General features: G+C 39.0%; 2 protein-coding genes across 3 annotated transcripts; one reads left to right on the forward strand and one right to left on the reverse strand.

Annotated features, from left to right (window-relative positions):
* Nucleotides 1–163: 163 nt before the first annotated feature.
* On the reverse strand, nt 164–8698 carry hnrnph3 (heterogeneous nuclear ribonucleoprotein H3 (2H9)). 2 transcript variants are annotated; one of them, XM_041042041.1, is made up of 11 exons: nt 8641–8698; nt 7617–7709; nt 6707–6862; nt 6222–6365; nt 4871–5009; nt 3817–4016; nt 3077–3172; nt 2561–2676; nt 1946–2081; nt 1478–1534; nt 164–1238 (listed from the first exon to the last, which is right to left on the reverse strand). In XM_041042041.1, exons 2-11 carry the CDS (start codon nt 7702–7704, stop codon nt 1159–1161), a joined length of 1212 nt encoding a protein of 403 aa, XP_040897975.1. In that variant the 5' UTR covers nt 7705–7709; nt 8641–8698; the 3' UTR covers nt 164–1158. The 2 variants fall into 2 exon arrangements, with proteins under 2 accessions (XP_040897975.1, XP_040897982.1); XM_041042048.1 differs by having other exon boundaries at nt 1215–1265.
* A 1084-nt stretch (nt 8699–9782) lies between these two features.
* LOC121181535 (phenazine biosynthesis-like domain-containing protein 1) lies at nt 9783–14722 on the forward strand. Its single transcript, XM_041037456.1, has 10 exons — nt 9783–10034; nt 10388–10487; nt 12190–12288; nt 12551–12660; nt 13035–13064; nt 13212–13300; nt 13734–13825; nt 13936–14019; nt 14242–14304; nt 14507–14722. Exons 1-10 carry the CDS (start codon nt 9948–9950, stop codon nt 14617–14619), a joined length of 867 nt encoding a protein of 288 aa, XP_040893390.1. The 5' UTR covers nt 9783–9947; the 3' UTR covers nt 14620–14722.
* The last annotated feature ends 181 nt before the right edge of the window (nt 14723–14903 follow it).

Raw genomic sequence — 14903 nt, forward strand, 5'->3', positions numbered from 1 at the left:
TGTGTTGTTCACTGTCATTTTAACATTTTAACATTTACTGCTGTTGCACTGTTTGGCCTTTTTCCTGTGTTTTTTTTTTCTCATATATATGTATATTCAGATGCAGACACAACCACGACACAAATACATCTTCAAAAGTGATGTCAGGTTCAGGAGACAGATGGAGAATTAAATATAAAATTTATTAGGCAAAATGTACAACAGCTGCATAAGCTATCTTACAGCTCAAATATAGAGACTTTATTTTACTTCCACTCTTTGAGAGTGGAATATAATATTCAACTTAAGTTTGAAATTCTGTAATGAACTGTGAAAACATTCATATAAAACACAATGGCTCACATTTAGCAAATTTTTCAAAGCAGAAAAGCTGATCTGAAATCAGATTTCAAATCGTTACAGGATGGTTAAATGTTCTGCTGTAACCAAGTTTTTACCAGACCCAACAAAAAAGATTTTCAAAATGTTTTTAAAATTCTTGTTGCTTCTCACTGCTCATTCACCTCGACACCTCATCCAAGCCAAAGCACCGTCATCATCCAGGGAACAAGCTTGGTCCTGACAGTCCACTGACAATCAAGTCGCTCTCTTCTTGTGTGTCACACAAAATCACACAGCTGTTAATCTGTGTCTAATGACCGTTTGCCTCTGCTGCATCTGCACTGATTTACATCTTCTGCCAACATGATGAATTAAAGTGCATCCCAATAAAGTCACTAAAACGAACACATCCAGCTACTGCCCTTTCAATCTCGTTCAAAACTCTGGAAGCATAAATAGGTGTCTGATTTCTCCTGGTTACAAAATGTGCTTCATGAAAAACTCTATTATAATATCCAATTAAAAAAATATAAGATAAGCAATGAGCCATTGACCGTGTTCGACACCTACAACAGCTCCAATATTATAATACTGAGAAGTTGTTTTGTTCTTCATATGCTTTTAGGAATGGTGTGATAATAGTGCTCGTTAAGGTCATATTTGGTCTGTTTGTAGTATCTTAGTGAAGCTATACTGTGAACCCACAGTAACGACTGTAACATAACAAACGAGTGACTTCGTATCAGCCTTCCTGCTTAGAAATGTCAGCTGTGTAAATGTGGCCTAAAGAGATGTGAGACAAACGCCAGGATGGATTGGAAGAGTGGGATGACTTCATCAGTATGCCCCTCGCAGCCCGCTGCTCCGTGAGCCCCCGCCCCCTCCCGAGTTACCGTAGTAACCACCGCCGCCACGGCCTGAAAGGGTTTTGAGGAGAGGTCAGTCTAAAAAGGATGAAATAATGTTGCAAGACTATGATGACACTTTGTGAATTACTACAGTTATAATGTAAAGACCCAGCACCCAACTTTTACTAAACAAACATTAAGAATGACAGGACACAAGTTTTTAATCCTAGTCATATGTACAAAATATTATTAATTGATTATTTAAACAAATAAAATTCCCTAAACAAACATTGTTGATGAAAACTTACTCATTTCAGCTGCTCCACTGGCTGTTGAGTTGAGAAACAGCTCAATATAGCGATGCTCTGTGGGAAAAACATGAGTCCATCATTTAGCCTACATAACAACCAGTGTTTCTTCTGTTTCATGTAAATTAAATCCAACTGCTTAATTTCCCCAACTAGCTTAAGCATCATCTGCAATATTTCACATGCTGTCATGAAAATTACTTGTGCACTTAAGGATTTTTGATTTTGTTTACTAACAGGACTGAGTTTGCTGGATTCCAGCACTAAAACCTGCCCGACTCAGAGTCAGCTAAATAAAACCCTGGCAGCTTATCTGCTCAGCTTGCAAATTTGTGCTATTATTCTGCTTCTGTAGATAGAACTGATCTTCTCCTCTGCTATTAGTCAACAAGTAGTTTTGTGTAATGAATATATCACCAGAGCCAACATGAGGACCGACAAGCCGAAGAGCAAAACAAGAGGACGTACGCATGTGGTTCTTGTCTTTGGACATGGCTGCCACTGCGTCTTCATGGGAGCGAAACTCCACATCTGCCTCTCCAGTGGACTTGCCGTTAGGGGCCACGTCGATGTGGACCCTCAGTGGATTCAAAGGAGAGAAGAACTGCATGAAAGAAAAAAAATATGTATAGATAGATGTATGCACATGAACAGACAAACAAATCATATCCATCTGCCATCTGTGTTTATGTAGTAGCTGGTCCTGATGGGCTTCCCAGCACTTGATGAATAGTCACCAATTAAAAATTATTCATTATTTTGAGTTAAGTTTTTGCAAAAATTGAGCCCATTGTGAGACAATGAGCTTCCTAGTGACTGTGTTTGCTGCAACAGGTCTAATGGCCCTGACACAAAATTGGACTAAACAGCCTCCTGTGGACACAATGCAGCAATTCCAGTTTTAGTTTAGTTGTGTATAACATCTCCTGACAGCCTTACGAAACCATTTTACTACTATAACACAGCCTACTGCATGCAAGAGAAAATATTTAAGATGTCAATAAATGAAATTTAAGAATTTTATTACCTCTTTAATTAATTCATTTTCACGAGCAATAATAAAATCTCAATGTATAGTCTTACCTTAGCAATGTCTCCCTCTGTGGCACGGAAAGGTAGACCCCTCATATGGACAAAATGGCCGCTATGAAACCCTGACCCACTATCACTTTGACCACCATAACCATGGCCTCCCATCCCTGAGCCGAAACACACATAAACAAATGCACAGATTACCAATACAAGAGAGAAGGAACTGCTGTAGTTAAATGTGTTTTAAGTTACTACTGTTTGTTATTAGAGGTGTGAAACCTCCCTGAGATGTGTTGTCTTAATTTTGAAAATGACAACCCAAGATGGTGAAAAGCCACTTATTTACAAACCCCACTTCTAGCTTCATTTATGCATATCAAGAATGTAAAACTTGTAAATGTTTTAACGTTTAATACTCTTAAGATTTGCACAGCTAATATTGTCAATTACTGAAAAAAATGTTATCCTTTCAGAAGAGAGTGCTTAACTATGTATAAACTGAGGCTTTCAAACCTTAATTCAGTATAAATGTCAGACACCAGAGGATAAATAGATTTTGGACCTCACCTCTTCCTCCCCTCTCTCCTCTCACTCGTTCATCAAACATGCCGTTTCCAAAACAGTAGTTGTTGAAACCATTGTAGCTGTCAAAGCCCCCGTAACCTGGTACCGGACACCAACACAGAGCAACAAAGGAAAACTTTAAAAGTCCAATTTCACACACAAAGAAAACACAGCGTGACTGAATCAGGGGCCACTGGATAGTAAAACTCATGAAGGCTCAGAAATAAAGAAATAATGACACTTAATTTGGGCCAGTGAACCCCTCCACCATCAAAGTGAACCCTCGAGTGGCTCTATGATGTTGTTTATGCTGTGCTATTTATGCATGTAACTGCTTGCTACTGATTGCACTGTTTTGTTGATAAACTGTATAATTATGAACTGAACTGTAAATGGTTTCCCACTGCTACAAAAAAAAACCAGAATGACACCAAACAGTAAAAAAAGAAATGAACCAGTCAAGAACACACTTTTTAATTATGCATATCAAAATACTCTAACTATTCCACCAAAGGAAAATACAAATTTAAGGTAGAAAACACTCATAGGTGAGTACAAAGTTTACATTTTTTCTTGCTTGACAGCAATAGTGAAATCAAAAACAGAAGTTTATAAAAATGGTTTTAGATTTCATTCTGCAGCATCACAGATTACTTTTCCTGTCCTGCCAGTTTTACAACTCACAAGTTTAAACTTGCTGGAAGCATATTTTCCTGTATGCACAAAAACAAAAAGCTGCTTACCTCCTCCATATCCTCCTCCACTCCTCATGGTGTCCATCAGAGTCCCACCGCGGCCAGGCCCGGGCCCGAAAAACCCTCCCCTCGGGCCCCCCATCACGGGTCTATCGTAGGGCCCTGGTCTCTGGCCTCCCATTCCCCGCCGGGGCAGCTCATAGTAGGCTCTGATCTCATTACGACTGCTCTTAAAAATTTCTATATACCTGCAATATGAGAGGCCCATTGGGTGTCGGGGGGGCAGAGGAGAGGGTTAAGGTGTAGAAGTGGCTTAGCTCAGGTTACATACAGATGTGATTAACAGAGAGAGAAGATAAACACACAAAAAACAAATACTCTAAATAGTGGTCTAAGTTGTTTTAGCCTGGAGATGAGTTTCTGAATGACTGAACAACCTCAACAAAATCTCATCATTAGCTGGGCTTAGGGCTGCAGTAGATTCCTACACCAACCTCGCCTCTTGTTACTTGCAGTTAAGGAAATCCTTACAGGGCTTTTAGGTGTTGTATTGATCATTTTAATTATTTAGGATAGCAGATATAAGTCTGATGCTTCAATGGTGGAGGCTGCCTTGACTGTCCTCTGCTGTACTTCTACACTTAATCCCCTCTTCCTCAGAAAATTATCTATATAATACATGTATGACAAGATGTAAAGGAAGTGCCAATATAATGATGTAATATTCCCAAATGTTGCTCTAATTAAATATACCTCCCAGGTCTTAAATGACCACCTGTAAAAGTGTTTATGGCATAAAATTATCACACAACCTTTAACTGAAAGATTAGATACATGACCTTTCATCCCAGTTTTCAACATGTCACCATTATTACAATATATAACCCCATTAAACCCAACCCATTAGCATTTCAATAAATATTACATGGCCCACCCAATTAATTTAATCATAACAATTATTCTAGCACACCAACCCATGCTTATCATTCAACCATAACAGATCCCATCCCATTAACACCAGAATTATTCTAACATGACCACCCATTAAATACTACAATTGAAACCCAACCAGTCCAGCCCCTCCCTTTCCCGTCTGTCCCACCTGTGCCCTATTCTTTCCTTGTGTTTCCCCAGAGCCTTTTCTGCTATCTCCTTTGAGGCAAACTGCACGAAGGCTTCCCCTGTGCTCCTCCCCTGGTAGTCCACTGGCAGAGTAATCCCATTTGGCACGATTCTCAACCCTTCAACCCAAGCACACATAAATACATAGGTCGGTAGGTAGACTGATATAGAATGGATAGAACAACACCCACTGCATCACTGAAGCTTTCAGGATTAATATACGTCATGACAGCGAATAAACAGCAGCTGTAGTATCTCATAAGACTGCATTAGAAAGGGGCATCTCAGAGGACTGAGTTTACACTTTTAAAGTGCCCAGCAAGGGAATAAAACAAATACTGGCCTGGAGTCAGCATAAGCCACAGTGCTATAATGGATGCAGAGGAAATTTTTTTTCCCTGATACACGACTGAATTTACATCAGTGGCCAAATGATTAATTTCATGTTAAGTGACGCATAATATAATAATAATAATTTACTGTTGATAATCCTAGAAAAAGGCTGCCAGTAAGCAGAATCACAGTACTGACCCCAGATCAGTGTCATAGGACTGTCTCCCTCAGCCAAACCAGCCCAGCCCATCCTATCGTTTAATCCTTTTTAGGAGGCATGACATCTAGGTCATATAGCACAAACATGCTAAATAAAGTGTTAACACTATTGTGATAAAAAAGCATACTAACTATTCATTACAAGGACAAATTAGTCAACACAGTATGACTATACTACAGGAACAAACATACATTAGGCCTTTGGAACATGACACACAGACATTTGTATGCAGATACATAGTCCTGCGTACTTCAGGGACAGATGTTTGTAAATAAGGTACATTAGGTTTATAAATACAAACTTGTAATAGGAGAGAAATCAATAATGTAAAACATAATGCCAAGGGCTGAAAAAAAAAAAACAGCCCCTCTGTAACAATGAATGTTGCTGTATGCTGATGTTGTAGTGTGCTTTTTTGAGGACTATTCAAAGTGCAGTTGGCAGCACTCTGTCACATTTCCTAATACCATGGTACTGTTTAAGAAAGGACCTGTAAATGTAAAGCTGATTGCTTGTCCTCAGAATATAACCCTAGTGCCTGATTATATGATTGTGTTGCATTTCATATTACTGCTAAATGTTGATGTTAAGGGCCTGTGAAGCCTATGGAGACATATTATGTAACAGAGGGCTACACAAATATTGACTAGTGATGATTTTTGTCTCAGGTTTTGTTATGCACTGCAAGTTAAGAGGTTCTTTTGCACATAGTTGTGTCTCGACAGTGAAAAACATTTATCAGTACAGCTCATAAGAGTAATTAGAAGTGTCCATGTACCTGAGAAGAACTGAACAATCTCCTCCTTGCTGCAGCCAAAGGGCAGGCCTCTAAGTCTCAGCATGCAGCCACTGCAGCTGTCATAGTCAGCAGGACCGCTACGTTTCAGCACCCAGTCCATTTCACTTCGGTTTGACTTGAACACTGATTCAAATACAAAGACAGAGTACAACAAACATGTCATGTGTCATCTGAAAGGACAATTTAGCTTAGAAAAATACATATTGTTCATTAGAGTATTAGCTTTTCATTCACACATAAAATCTGACATGTGTCTATCAGCACAGAGAAATCAGTGCAAGAAAATCATGAAACAAACCTGTACATGCACGGCAAATACAAAGGCAATGAAATCTAAGAAGTTAGCAACCGAGTAATTTTCAGTGATATCATGTAACGCAGCAACTATTCATAGACAAAATCAACACAATAGGAAAAACAACTTACTGGCCCATCAGTTTGTTATACCTGTTTACATTGCTTACCCTCTATATATCGGTGTCCCATGTATTTACGGTCCTTGGCAAGGGCATTCTTGAAATCCTCGGATGTTTTCAGCTCAATAAATGCCTCTCCGCTGGGACGGCCTTCTTTGGAGTAGGTGAAACACACTCCGTTTACTTTCCCAACAATGTCGCAGTCTGAAAATAAGTAAGAAAAGAAAAGAAAAGAAAAGAAAATCTTACGTTTAATGCCTTTCTAATGTGAATTGTTCGGAGCTCCAGAAAATAGAATCCAACTGAGTACCATGTGCTGAGTTACCTGAGATTCTGACCACACTCTAAAGGCTGGAGTTATGTGAAATTTAAAACATTAAGGTGAGGTAGCAGCTCAGAAAAGGTGGAGAAACCCTGCCTGGGCCTGTGGGTAACACTGAGACATGTTATACTCGTGCAATCAACAAAGAAACAGATGTGGCAGATTTCATATCTGAGCAGGATGGTGTTGCAACAGAGCCCTGAAGTGATTAAATTGCTACTGATTCAAAATGCTGTTTGACTTTGACTTCCACAGTTAATAAAAATTATTCAGGAGCGACTTTGTGTTTACAGGTACTCACAACGTAAAGGTGAACTAAGTTGTCTGCCACTTTTATGTTCACTTGCTTTAAAATTATCATATGCACTAAAATGAAGCATCATATGCACAAGCATGAAACATCTTCAACATCATCATGCAATGCAACATCATCAGTGCAATTTCCCCATTGTGGGACTATTAAAGGTTTATCTTATCTTATCTTATCATGATCACCATTATTATAATCATCATCATCATCATAGTTGCAAAATTGAGGAAAACAGTTAACCTTATTGTTTTACATGTAATTTCACAGTCTTACATTTACTAACATTGTTTATACCACATGTTATAAAGATGTGTGTGTACTCTCACCAGAGAAGAAACTGGCCACCTCCTCGTGGGTGCAGGACCAGGGTAGTCCTCTGATCCGAACCACGTAACCCTCTTCATTCAAAGACATCCTCACTGCCAAAGAGAGCACAACACAGCAGCAAGACATTAAACTACTGTGTCTGTAGTACTTTTACCCACAGCATTATCATCATCAAATAACGCTGTGCATGCTGAGGTCATTATGTGGAGTCCAGGTCTAAATTAAGAACAAAACAATTCTGGGCATTAGATGTGCTTTAATAGACTTGCATTAGGTAACTTACTGCTCTTATCATTTACCTATCTGTCCTTCCTATATGACTTATGTTTGCACTCACTAGTAATGACGATAGATAATATTTGCTTCCAAGTTTGAAACACAAATGTCCGCTGTGTAATAAGACAATGCCCAACATAATTTTGCAAGAAGCTTGTACCGGTGTTATAAACAGGCCAACAGTTTCGCCCACAGGAAACTAAACAATTGCAACGCACAAGACTATACTAACAGACAGTATGAAATAGCAGGAAAAGAAATAACTACTATTTTAGCTCTATAACGCAAGTTAATGCAGCTGTCACAGCAGTTGAATAAGCTAACTTTACGTTTATAACTTCCTACTTGCAAATGTGTCTCAAAGTGTAGACAAATCCAAGAGGTTTCAACTGTAACTCACTAGCACCTTGCCAAACATATCTTTGCAAGACGTTATCTATTCTTTAGTAAAGCTGCTTCTTTGAAGTTCACCATAGAAGGATATTCGTCAGCCTGGACACAGACTTAGCTAATGATGCTAACGTATCTCTACTGTAAGCCGGACGAGCTAATGTTAGCTTGGTAACATTAGCAGTTAGCAGCTAAGGCTAAGGCTAACGGTAGGACACTGACAGCGGTCAAACGCACGGGACAAACTACTTCATTTCCTGACGGTGGTGTGCTGCCACTGAGTATCTAAATATATTCCTACACAGAAATATGTCAGACGCCCATGAAAAATGTCTGAAAATTGTGAAATTATCTCACATTCGCCTCTTGTCCCCGGTCTCCTGCTCCTACCCCGAGCCTCAGGTGACACTGTCGACAAACCCGCTCAGGTATGCTATCGCGAGAGTTGGACATTAAAGAGATAACGTTGATCAAGTTTGTCTCTAAAAAAAGAATACCAACAACAATAGTAGTAGTAATAATAATAATAATAGTAGCAGCAAATTTAACGATAACAACAACAACAACAACAGAGAAGAAGAAGAGAAAAATCTTAGAATCACAAATATTTGGACATGCTGTATATTGCATCGAAGACTGAGTATTCATAGGAGGTGGTGGAAGATGTGCTCAAATCTTTTTGAGAATAAGGTTAAATAATTTTATTGAATTATAACTATAACAATTAATAATTATTGATGCATTAATGTGTACAATCACTTAGATGTAAAGTACAAATGTCTCAAATCTGTACTGAAGTACAGTACTTAAATTCATAGGATGCGTTTTCATAAGTGTCCTTTTTTAAGTATTTGTGTTATTTATATGTGTGCCTTTAAGTCGAGATTCTCTGAAAAAATTTCGTTATGCTCGCATAATGACAATAAAGACTCTTGAATCTTGCTTGAGGGATTAACCTCTATCAAAAAGAGGTCGATGCCAGAGCCACTGGAACAACGACAAGAGCTGGAAATAAAGGTGAGTTTATAATTCCCGAGGGACGTTTTATCAAGAGCGTGTAATAAAAATCCATTAATGTTGTAAATGAAGTTAATGATCGCGTCTGGAGAATGTAGCATTCAGACAGAACACTTTTAATGTCACACAGGCTGTAATGCACTGTGAATACACCAAGGCCAAGACCAGACCAGACATTGTGTTTGGAAACTGAAAAGGTTGATTATTGTTGCTGGTTTTTAGTTATGCATGTTTGACAGTCGTGCATGTGTGAAATCCTGGCTGTAAATCAAAATGCAGATTTGACACTCATCCAAAACATTGCACTTTGAACTGTTAGGTAACCACAATTAATTCACTTGGTGTTTTCAAGTGAGGACGTAGAGCGTTAAAGTGTGATCCTGTGCTGCGAATATGACAATAAATACACTAATGACACTTCGTCATGAAAACGTGCGTCTGAAAACTTCGCTCGTCCTGCAGAAAACAGGTCGAAAGTTTGGCTCTGAACGCGAGAAGGTGACGCTGGGCGGAGAGTACAGAAACCAGGTGGACGGGGTCCAAAGTCCGTCGATAGACGTGCTTGGACAGTGCCAGACCCTCACTGTTCTCACCGCCTCGCAGGAGACACTTGTCAGTTTCAAGCCGTTTTCATTTTCATCCTCGACATGATGGAGATTCCAGTATTTACACTGGATGCCTTCACTAATTTACCGTTCAAAGGAAATCCCGCGGCAGTATGTCCACTCATGCACGTAAGTAAAAATATTTAAGTTAATGTAGAGTATGTCAGGTCAGGTCAGATCAGATCAGCTGCTCTGCACGGCAAAAAGATGCCAACACACTTCAACTTGCTGCTTTTCTTCTGTATATTGTGTTCGTTTGGTCAAATATCTCGGTTGCTCTTTGTAACGTTTGTTGACTGATCATTCTCAGTCGGCAAAGGTGTAGTTGCTCAAGTGTCGCATGATTACACAATTTGTTATAAAATAGACACATAGTATTAAGCAGACATGCTATACCGTATTTGTGTACCTCAGTGTATAGTGATTATGTATCACAACAAAAGATTTATGTATGTGTATTATATGTGTTGTGTTTCTAACAGGAGCTGAGTGATGATTTGTACCAGAAGATAGCAGCAGAGATGAACCTGTCTGAAACAGCTTTCATCACCAGGATCAACCCCTCTGACAGTTTCACTACAGGTCAGATAATATTCATTTTACTATGTTCCACTACAATTAACCCCAATGTTTTTAACAATTCTTTATCTTAAATAACCAGTTTCTTGTTACTGAGAGTGTCTGAATGGTACAGTGCCGTAGAGTACAGTACACAAAGCACAACAGACAGAAATAAAAAAAACACAAATAGTTTTACCTTCAGAGGAAAGTTCAGGTCATATCTGCAAGTCTCGACAACCCTCACTTTGGGTTTATGACTTCGCTATAAGATCAGTTCGGAAAATCCAGGCACACTTATGAAAGAAAAACAAATTAAGTGATTAAATTAATACCACTCTTTAGCAGCAATTTTAATAAAGTCCATCTACATGTAAAGGGCACATGATTGCGGGTAATAAAGTGGCTGTATGGAACAAATGTTGAACGACAAATTAGACATGGTTAAAGATATTCTGAACATAGATGAAAGGACACAGAGGTGAGCCTCTGTGCAGTTTACTAAGGTTATTTTGCACACAAACTGAAAAAAAAAACACCTGTCCTCAGCAGTCTGACAGGTAACAATGTTAAGCATACAGTTAAGACTTGCATTGTTGGGAAAGGGAAGAACAATGCAACGAGCTGTCACTGGTAAAAATGCAGTGTGCAGCCACTCAGTGTTTCACAAATGAGCCCAGAGAGGAATGTCATTTACACACAGCTTGAGAATCTCTTGAATGTACGTACACATTTCAACCAAAGCCACCAAATATGACCAGAGAACTTAAATGGTTCCCAGGCTTCAAATCATTTTATGATGAAACTAATGCCATGTATGCACCTCAAGCAGACTACAGTTACAAGCTTCCTCACGATTACATAAAGTCAAATAATGTTTTTAAAAAGTATGTTTACTGTAATGCAGATCAAAAATAATCAATTTTACAAACAGAACATTTGTCATTTAATTTAACCAGATATACTGTGTATAACTATATATCTAACTATAAGAGGATTACATTCATTTAATAACAATAGCAGTATCATGTGGTCATCTAAGACTTTCCCAAACATTGCAGTGTAAAAGGAGATGTGTCAAAATTCATACTATACACCAATTGTACACAGTATGTATGATATACTAATCACAGTTTACAGTTTTTGAAGTTTTAGCACTTTTAGCACTTTTCATACAGAAACAACAAAATGTTTTTTCAAGATTTAATAATTTATAGGGTATTTTGGTGATGGAGATGTTTCTGCCCCACCCACAATTTATTATTATTTTTTCCAGCTGTGAGCAGCTGTTCCATTTCCTTTGTGCACTGCATTATAGGAGAAACAGCACACTCCAAAAATCTACCATATTTGGCACACATTTTGTCTGCTTTGACTTTGTACTTTATTTCGTCATTTATCTAGTGTGAACACAGTACAAACTCAAAACCTGCTTAGAATCAGTATGTATTATGGAATTGGGACACAGCTTCAAGACCTCTTGGTTACAGTGAAGCAGTTACTCATTGTGTAAATTAATGCAGCATCTATATATTTTAGTTTTACATGAGAGATGGTGGATGTGTATAAATTTCCCTTTACAGGGCGAAGCTTTGCTAAATTTGTAAAGCGCACCATTTTTTGCAAACAGTTTTTGATAATTGTGATTATAAATGTTAAGGCTCTCTCACATGTCAAAGTGCTGCATGTGGTAAAGCACTCACCTGAAAATGAGATGTGTTTACAGGATCAAGGTTCCGCCTCCGATGGTTTACACCAGTCACTGAAGTGAATCTGTGCGGTCATGCTACTCTGGCCTCTGCAGCAGTGCTGTTCCAATTTAAGAGTAAGATACAGAACAAACACACATATGCATGAAAATCAAGGTCAGTTAGACTGTAGCTATGATTCATATCAGTCGGCTGTAGGGTACACAGGACAAGACCACTGAAGTCATAGTGCTGAAGGTAGTCAAAGATTTAACTGTCAGCTATTTTGAAGTTATCCTGTTATTGTAAAGCTCCTCCATGTAAAATGCAATGCAGTGTCTGTCTCAGACCTAGTTCATCAGCTAGACTCGGGTGTAATATTCTACATTTATATGTTAGAGAATGTGAATCCCGCACTGGTGTTTGAGACCAAGAGTGGAGATCTGACTGTCACCCAGCAAGGGGATGGCTACGTCATGGACTTTCCTCTCAACCCGCCCACTCAGGAGGTACAGTATGTGGTCAGATAAACACATCAGGACAATGTCACTGAACAAGGCCATCCTAGCCAACATCTACAATCTACAAAGGTTCAATTATTTGTCTCAAGATGTTTATTTATGCCAAAAAGTAAGGGATCCACCACATGGATCTGCAGGACTACTAGGTATGAAACCATTCCCGGCACCATGCAGCTCTTTAAAATTTAATGATACAGTGACAAAAATTGACTGAAAAAAAAAACTATTTAAAACACATACACATACTTATTTCCCTGTCACAGTCTATGCTATTCATTTTTCATTGCCCAATCACTATTATGAAAACTGCTTTTTTCAAAAGACTACAAAATGCTAAAATTGTAATGTTTTTTTTCACCCAGGATCCTAATGAGTTCAGAGACATCATCAAGGTCAGTCAGACAGATCTTACAGATACCTCCTCTCTCTGTGATTGAATGATTTACAGCCCATCTGTGTGAACACTGTCATTGCATTGTAGTGTTTTTGTGCAAGTGTATGTGATTAACTGTGTCTCTGCTTCTGCATGTGCGACACAGGCAACTGTTGGAAACCTCCCAGTTCAGGATGTTTATTTGAGCTCCAACACTAAGAAACTGATGATTCGATTGGCTGACAGCTGTGACAGGTTACAATCAGAACACACACACACACACACACACACACACACACACACACAGACAGACAGAAATGGATGGTACAAGCTCACTGACATGTTCAGACGATGATTCAAGACTAAGAACACCTGAAAAATGATAAGACATGTACCTGGTGAATTCCTCTATTTAATGAGCAACTCTTTACCAAACATTTACTCAGCAATAATCTTCACAATTCCTGCGTCTCTTATTGACCCTTGAATAGCTCCACTGTAGCAAGAGGGACAAAGTGCCAAGCTGGGAAGCTGGTTATTCATTCACCTTCCCAAAAACCAAAGCTGGCCAGAAATTCAAACCACTGACCTTCCACACACACACACACACACACACCTCTATCTAGAGGTCATGCTCAGTTTCCTAAATCCCTAAATGCATACGTGCTGCACCGTGTGTTGTCTCCAGGTCAGTGCTAACCAGTCTGAAAGTTGACCCTGTCGCTCTTCAGAGCTGTGAGAAGACTGGACGAGTTAAAGGAGTGATCCTCACCATGAAAGGTAAAAAATGAGATCCTTTAGTAAGACTAGGGAGATATTATTGGGCAGACTGCTTTATGACTTGTTGGGCCAGACCACATGCAGTAATTTCAGTGTATGTCTGTCAACAGGGTCCCCAGACTGCCAACCAGGATACGACTTCTACTCCAGATACTTTGCTCCATGGGCTGGTGTCGCTGAGGATCCTGTCACTGGTAAGACCGCTACTTCCACTGGTACATACTACTACTACTACAAATACACCCCCAGGCCTCATCTGGATGTAGGGTGGAATTTGTTTCTCAAAAAACATGTATCTTAAGAAAAAAAAGCCTTTAATTTTACAGTACTTTAGTCATTATAGTGCAGTTCTACACTTTTACATACAAGTGACAAAAGCTGTTAAACCTTCAGAGAGGGTCTTTCTGTCCTTGCAGGTTCTTCCCACACCGTCCTAGGTAGCTACTGGTCTAAGAAACTGGGAAAGAAGAAAATGCTGGGTAATATGACTAATTCCACAGTTAACATTATGAGTTTGATCAGCAACAGCTTAACTAAGTTACAGGTAAAGTCTTTAATCAACCATTTAAGAATGAATTATTTACTTGATGACAGGTGTTGTTTCCCTCTACAAATCATCCATTACTCCTGCACTGAACTATACTGACTCAGATTACCGTGTGTGTGTGTGTGTGTGTGTAGCTTACCAGTGCTCCTGTCGAGGTGGGGAGCTGGAACTGGAAGTGAGAGATGACGGAAGAATCAACATAGCTGGACAAACCGTCACTGTACTGCAAGGAACAATCACACTGTAGCCACAGACACATGAAAGCAGAGAGGGTTTGAGATGCTGAGACAGTCAACATGTACCTGTCCTGAGAAGCACACACAGGCTTTGTACCATTTAATAAAAAACAAGATGAATTAAATAAAAGAGCAAAACAGACTAATGTCCAGACTGGTCAATCTAATGTTGAAACATCACTCAACTAACCAACAAACACACTACAGGACAAAAAAAAAATAAAATAAACAAAACAGCAACAAAACACTGTAAGAACACTTTGTTAGGATTTTGTATTATTTATTCACATACCAC

The sequence above is a fragment of the Toxotes jaculatrix genome, chromosome 1 (genome assembly GCF_017976425.1).
Source record: "Toxotes jaculatrix isolate fToxJac2 chromosome 1, fToxJac2.pri, whole genome shotgun sequence".
Classification (NCBI taxonomy): Eukaryota; Metazoa; Chordata; class Actinopteri; family Toxotidae; genus Toxotes; species Toxotes jaculatrix.

Coding starts and splice junctions, on each gene's coding strand:
- hnrnph3 (XM_041042041.1), bottom strand. CDS start 7,704: ATGTCTTTGAATGAAGAGGGTTACGTGGTTCGGATCAGAGGACTACCC. Junction 2,082..2,560: donor CAGAGGGAGACATTGCTAAG/GTAAGACTATAC, acceptor TCTTTCATGCAG/TTCTTCTCTCCTTTGAATCC. Junction 1,239..1,477: donor CAGTGGAGCAGCTGAAATGA/GTAAGTTTTCAT, acceptor AAACCCTTTCAG/GCCGTGGCGGCGGTGGTTAC.
- LOC121181535 (XM_041037456.1), top strand. CDS start 9,948: ATGATGGAGATTCCAGTATTTACACTGGATGCCTTCACTAATTTACCG. Junction 13,301..13,733: donor TTGGCTGACAGCTGTGACAG/GTTACAATCAGA, acceptor TGTTGTCTCCAG/GTCAGTGCTAACCAGTCTGA. Junction 14,020..14,241: donor CGCTGAGGATCCTGTCACTG/GTAAGACCGCTA, acceptor CTGTCCTTGCAG/GTTCTTCCCACACCGTCCTA.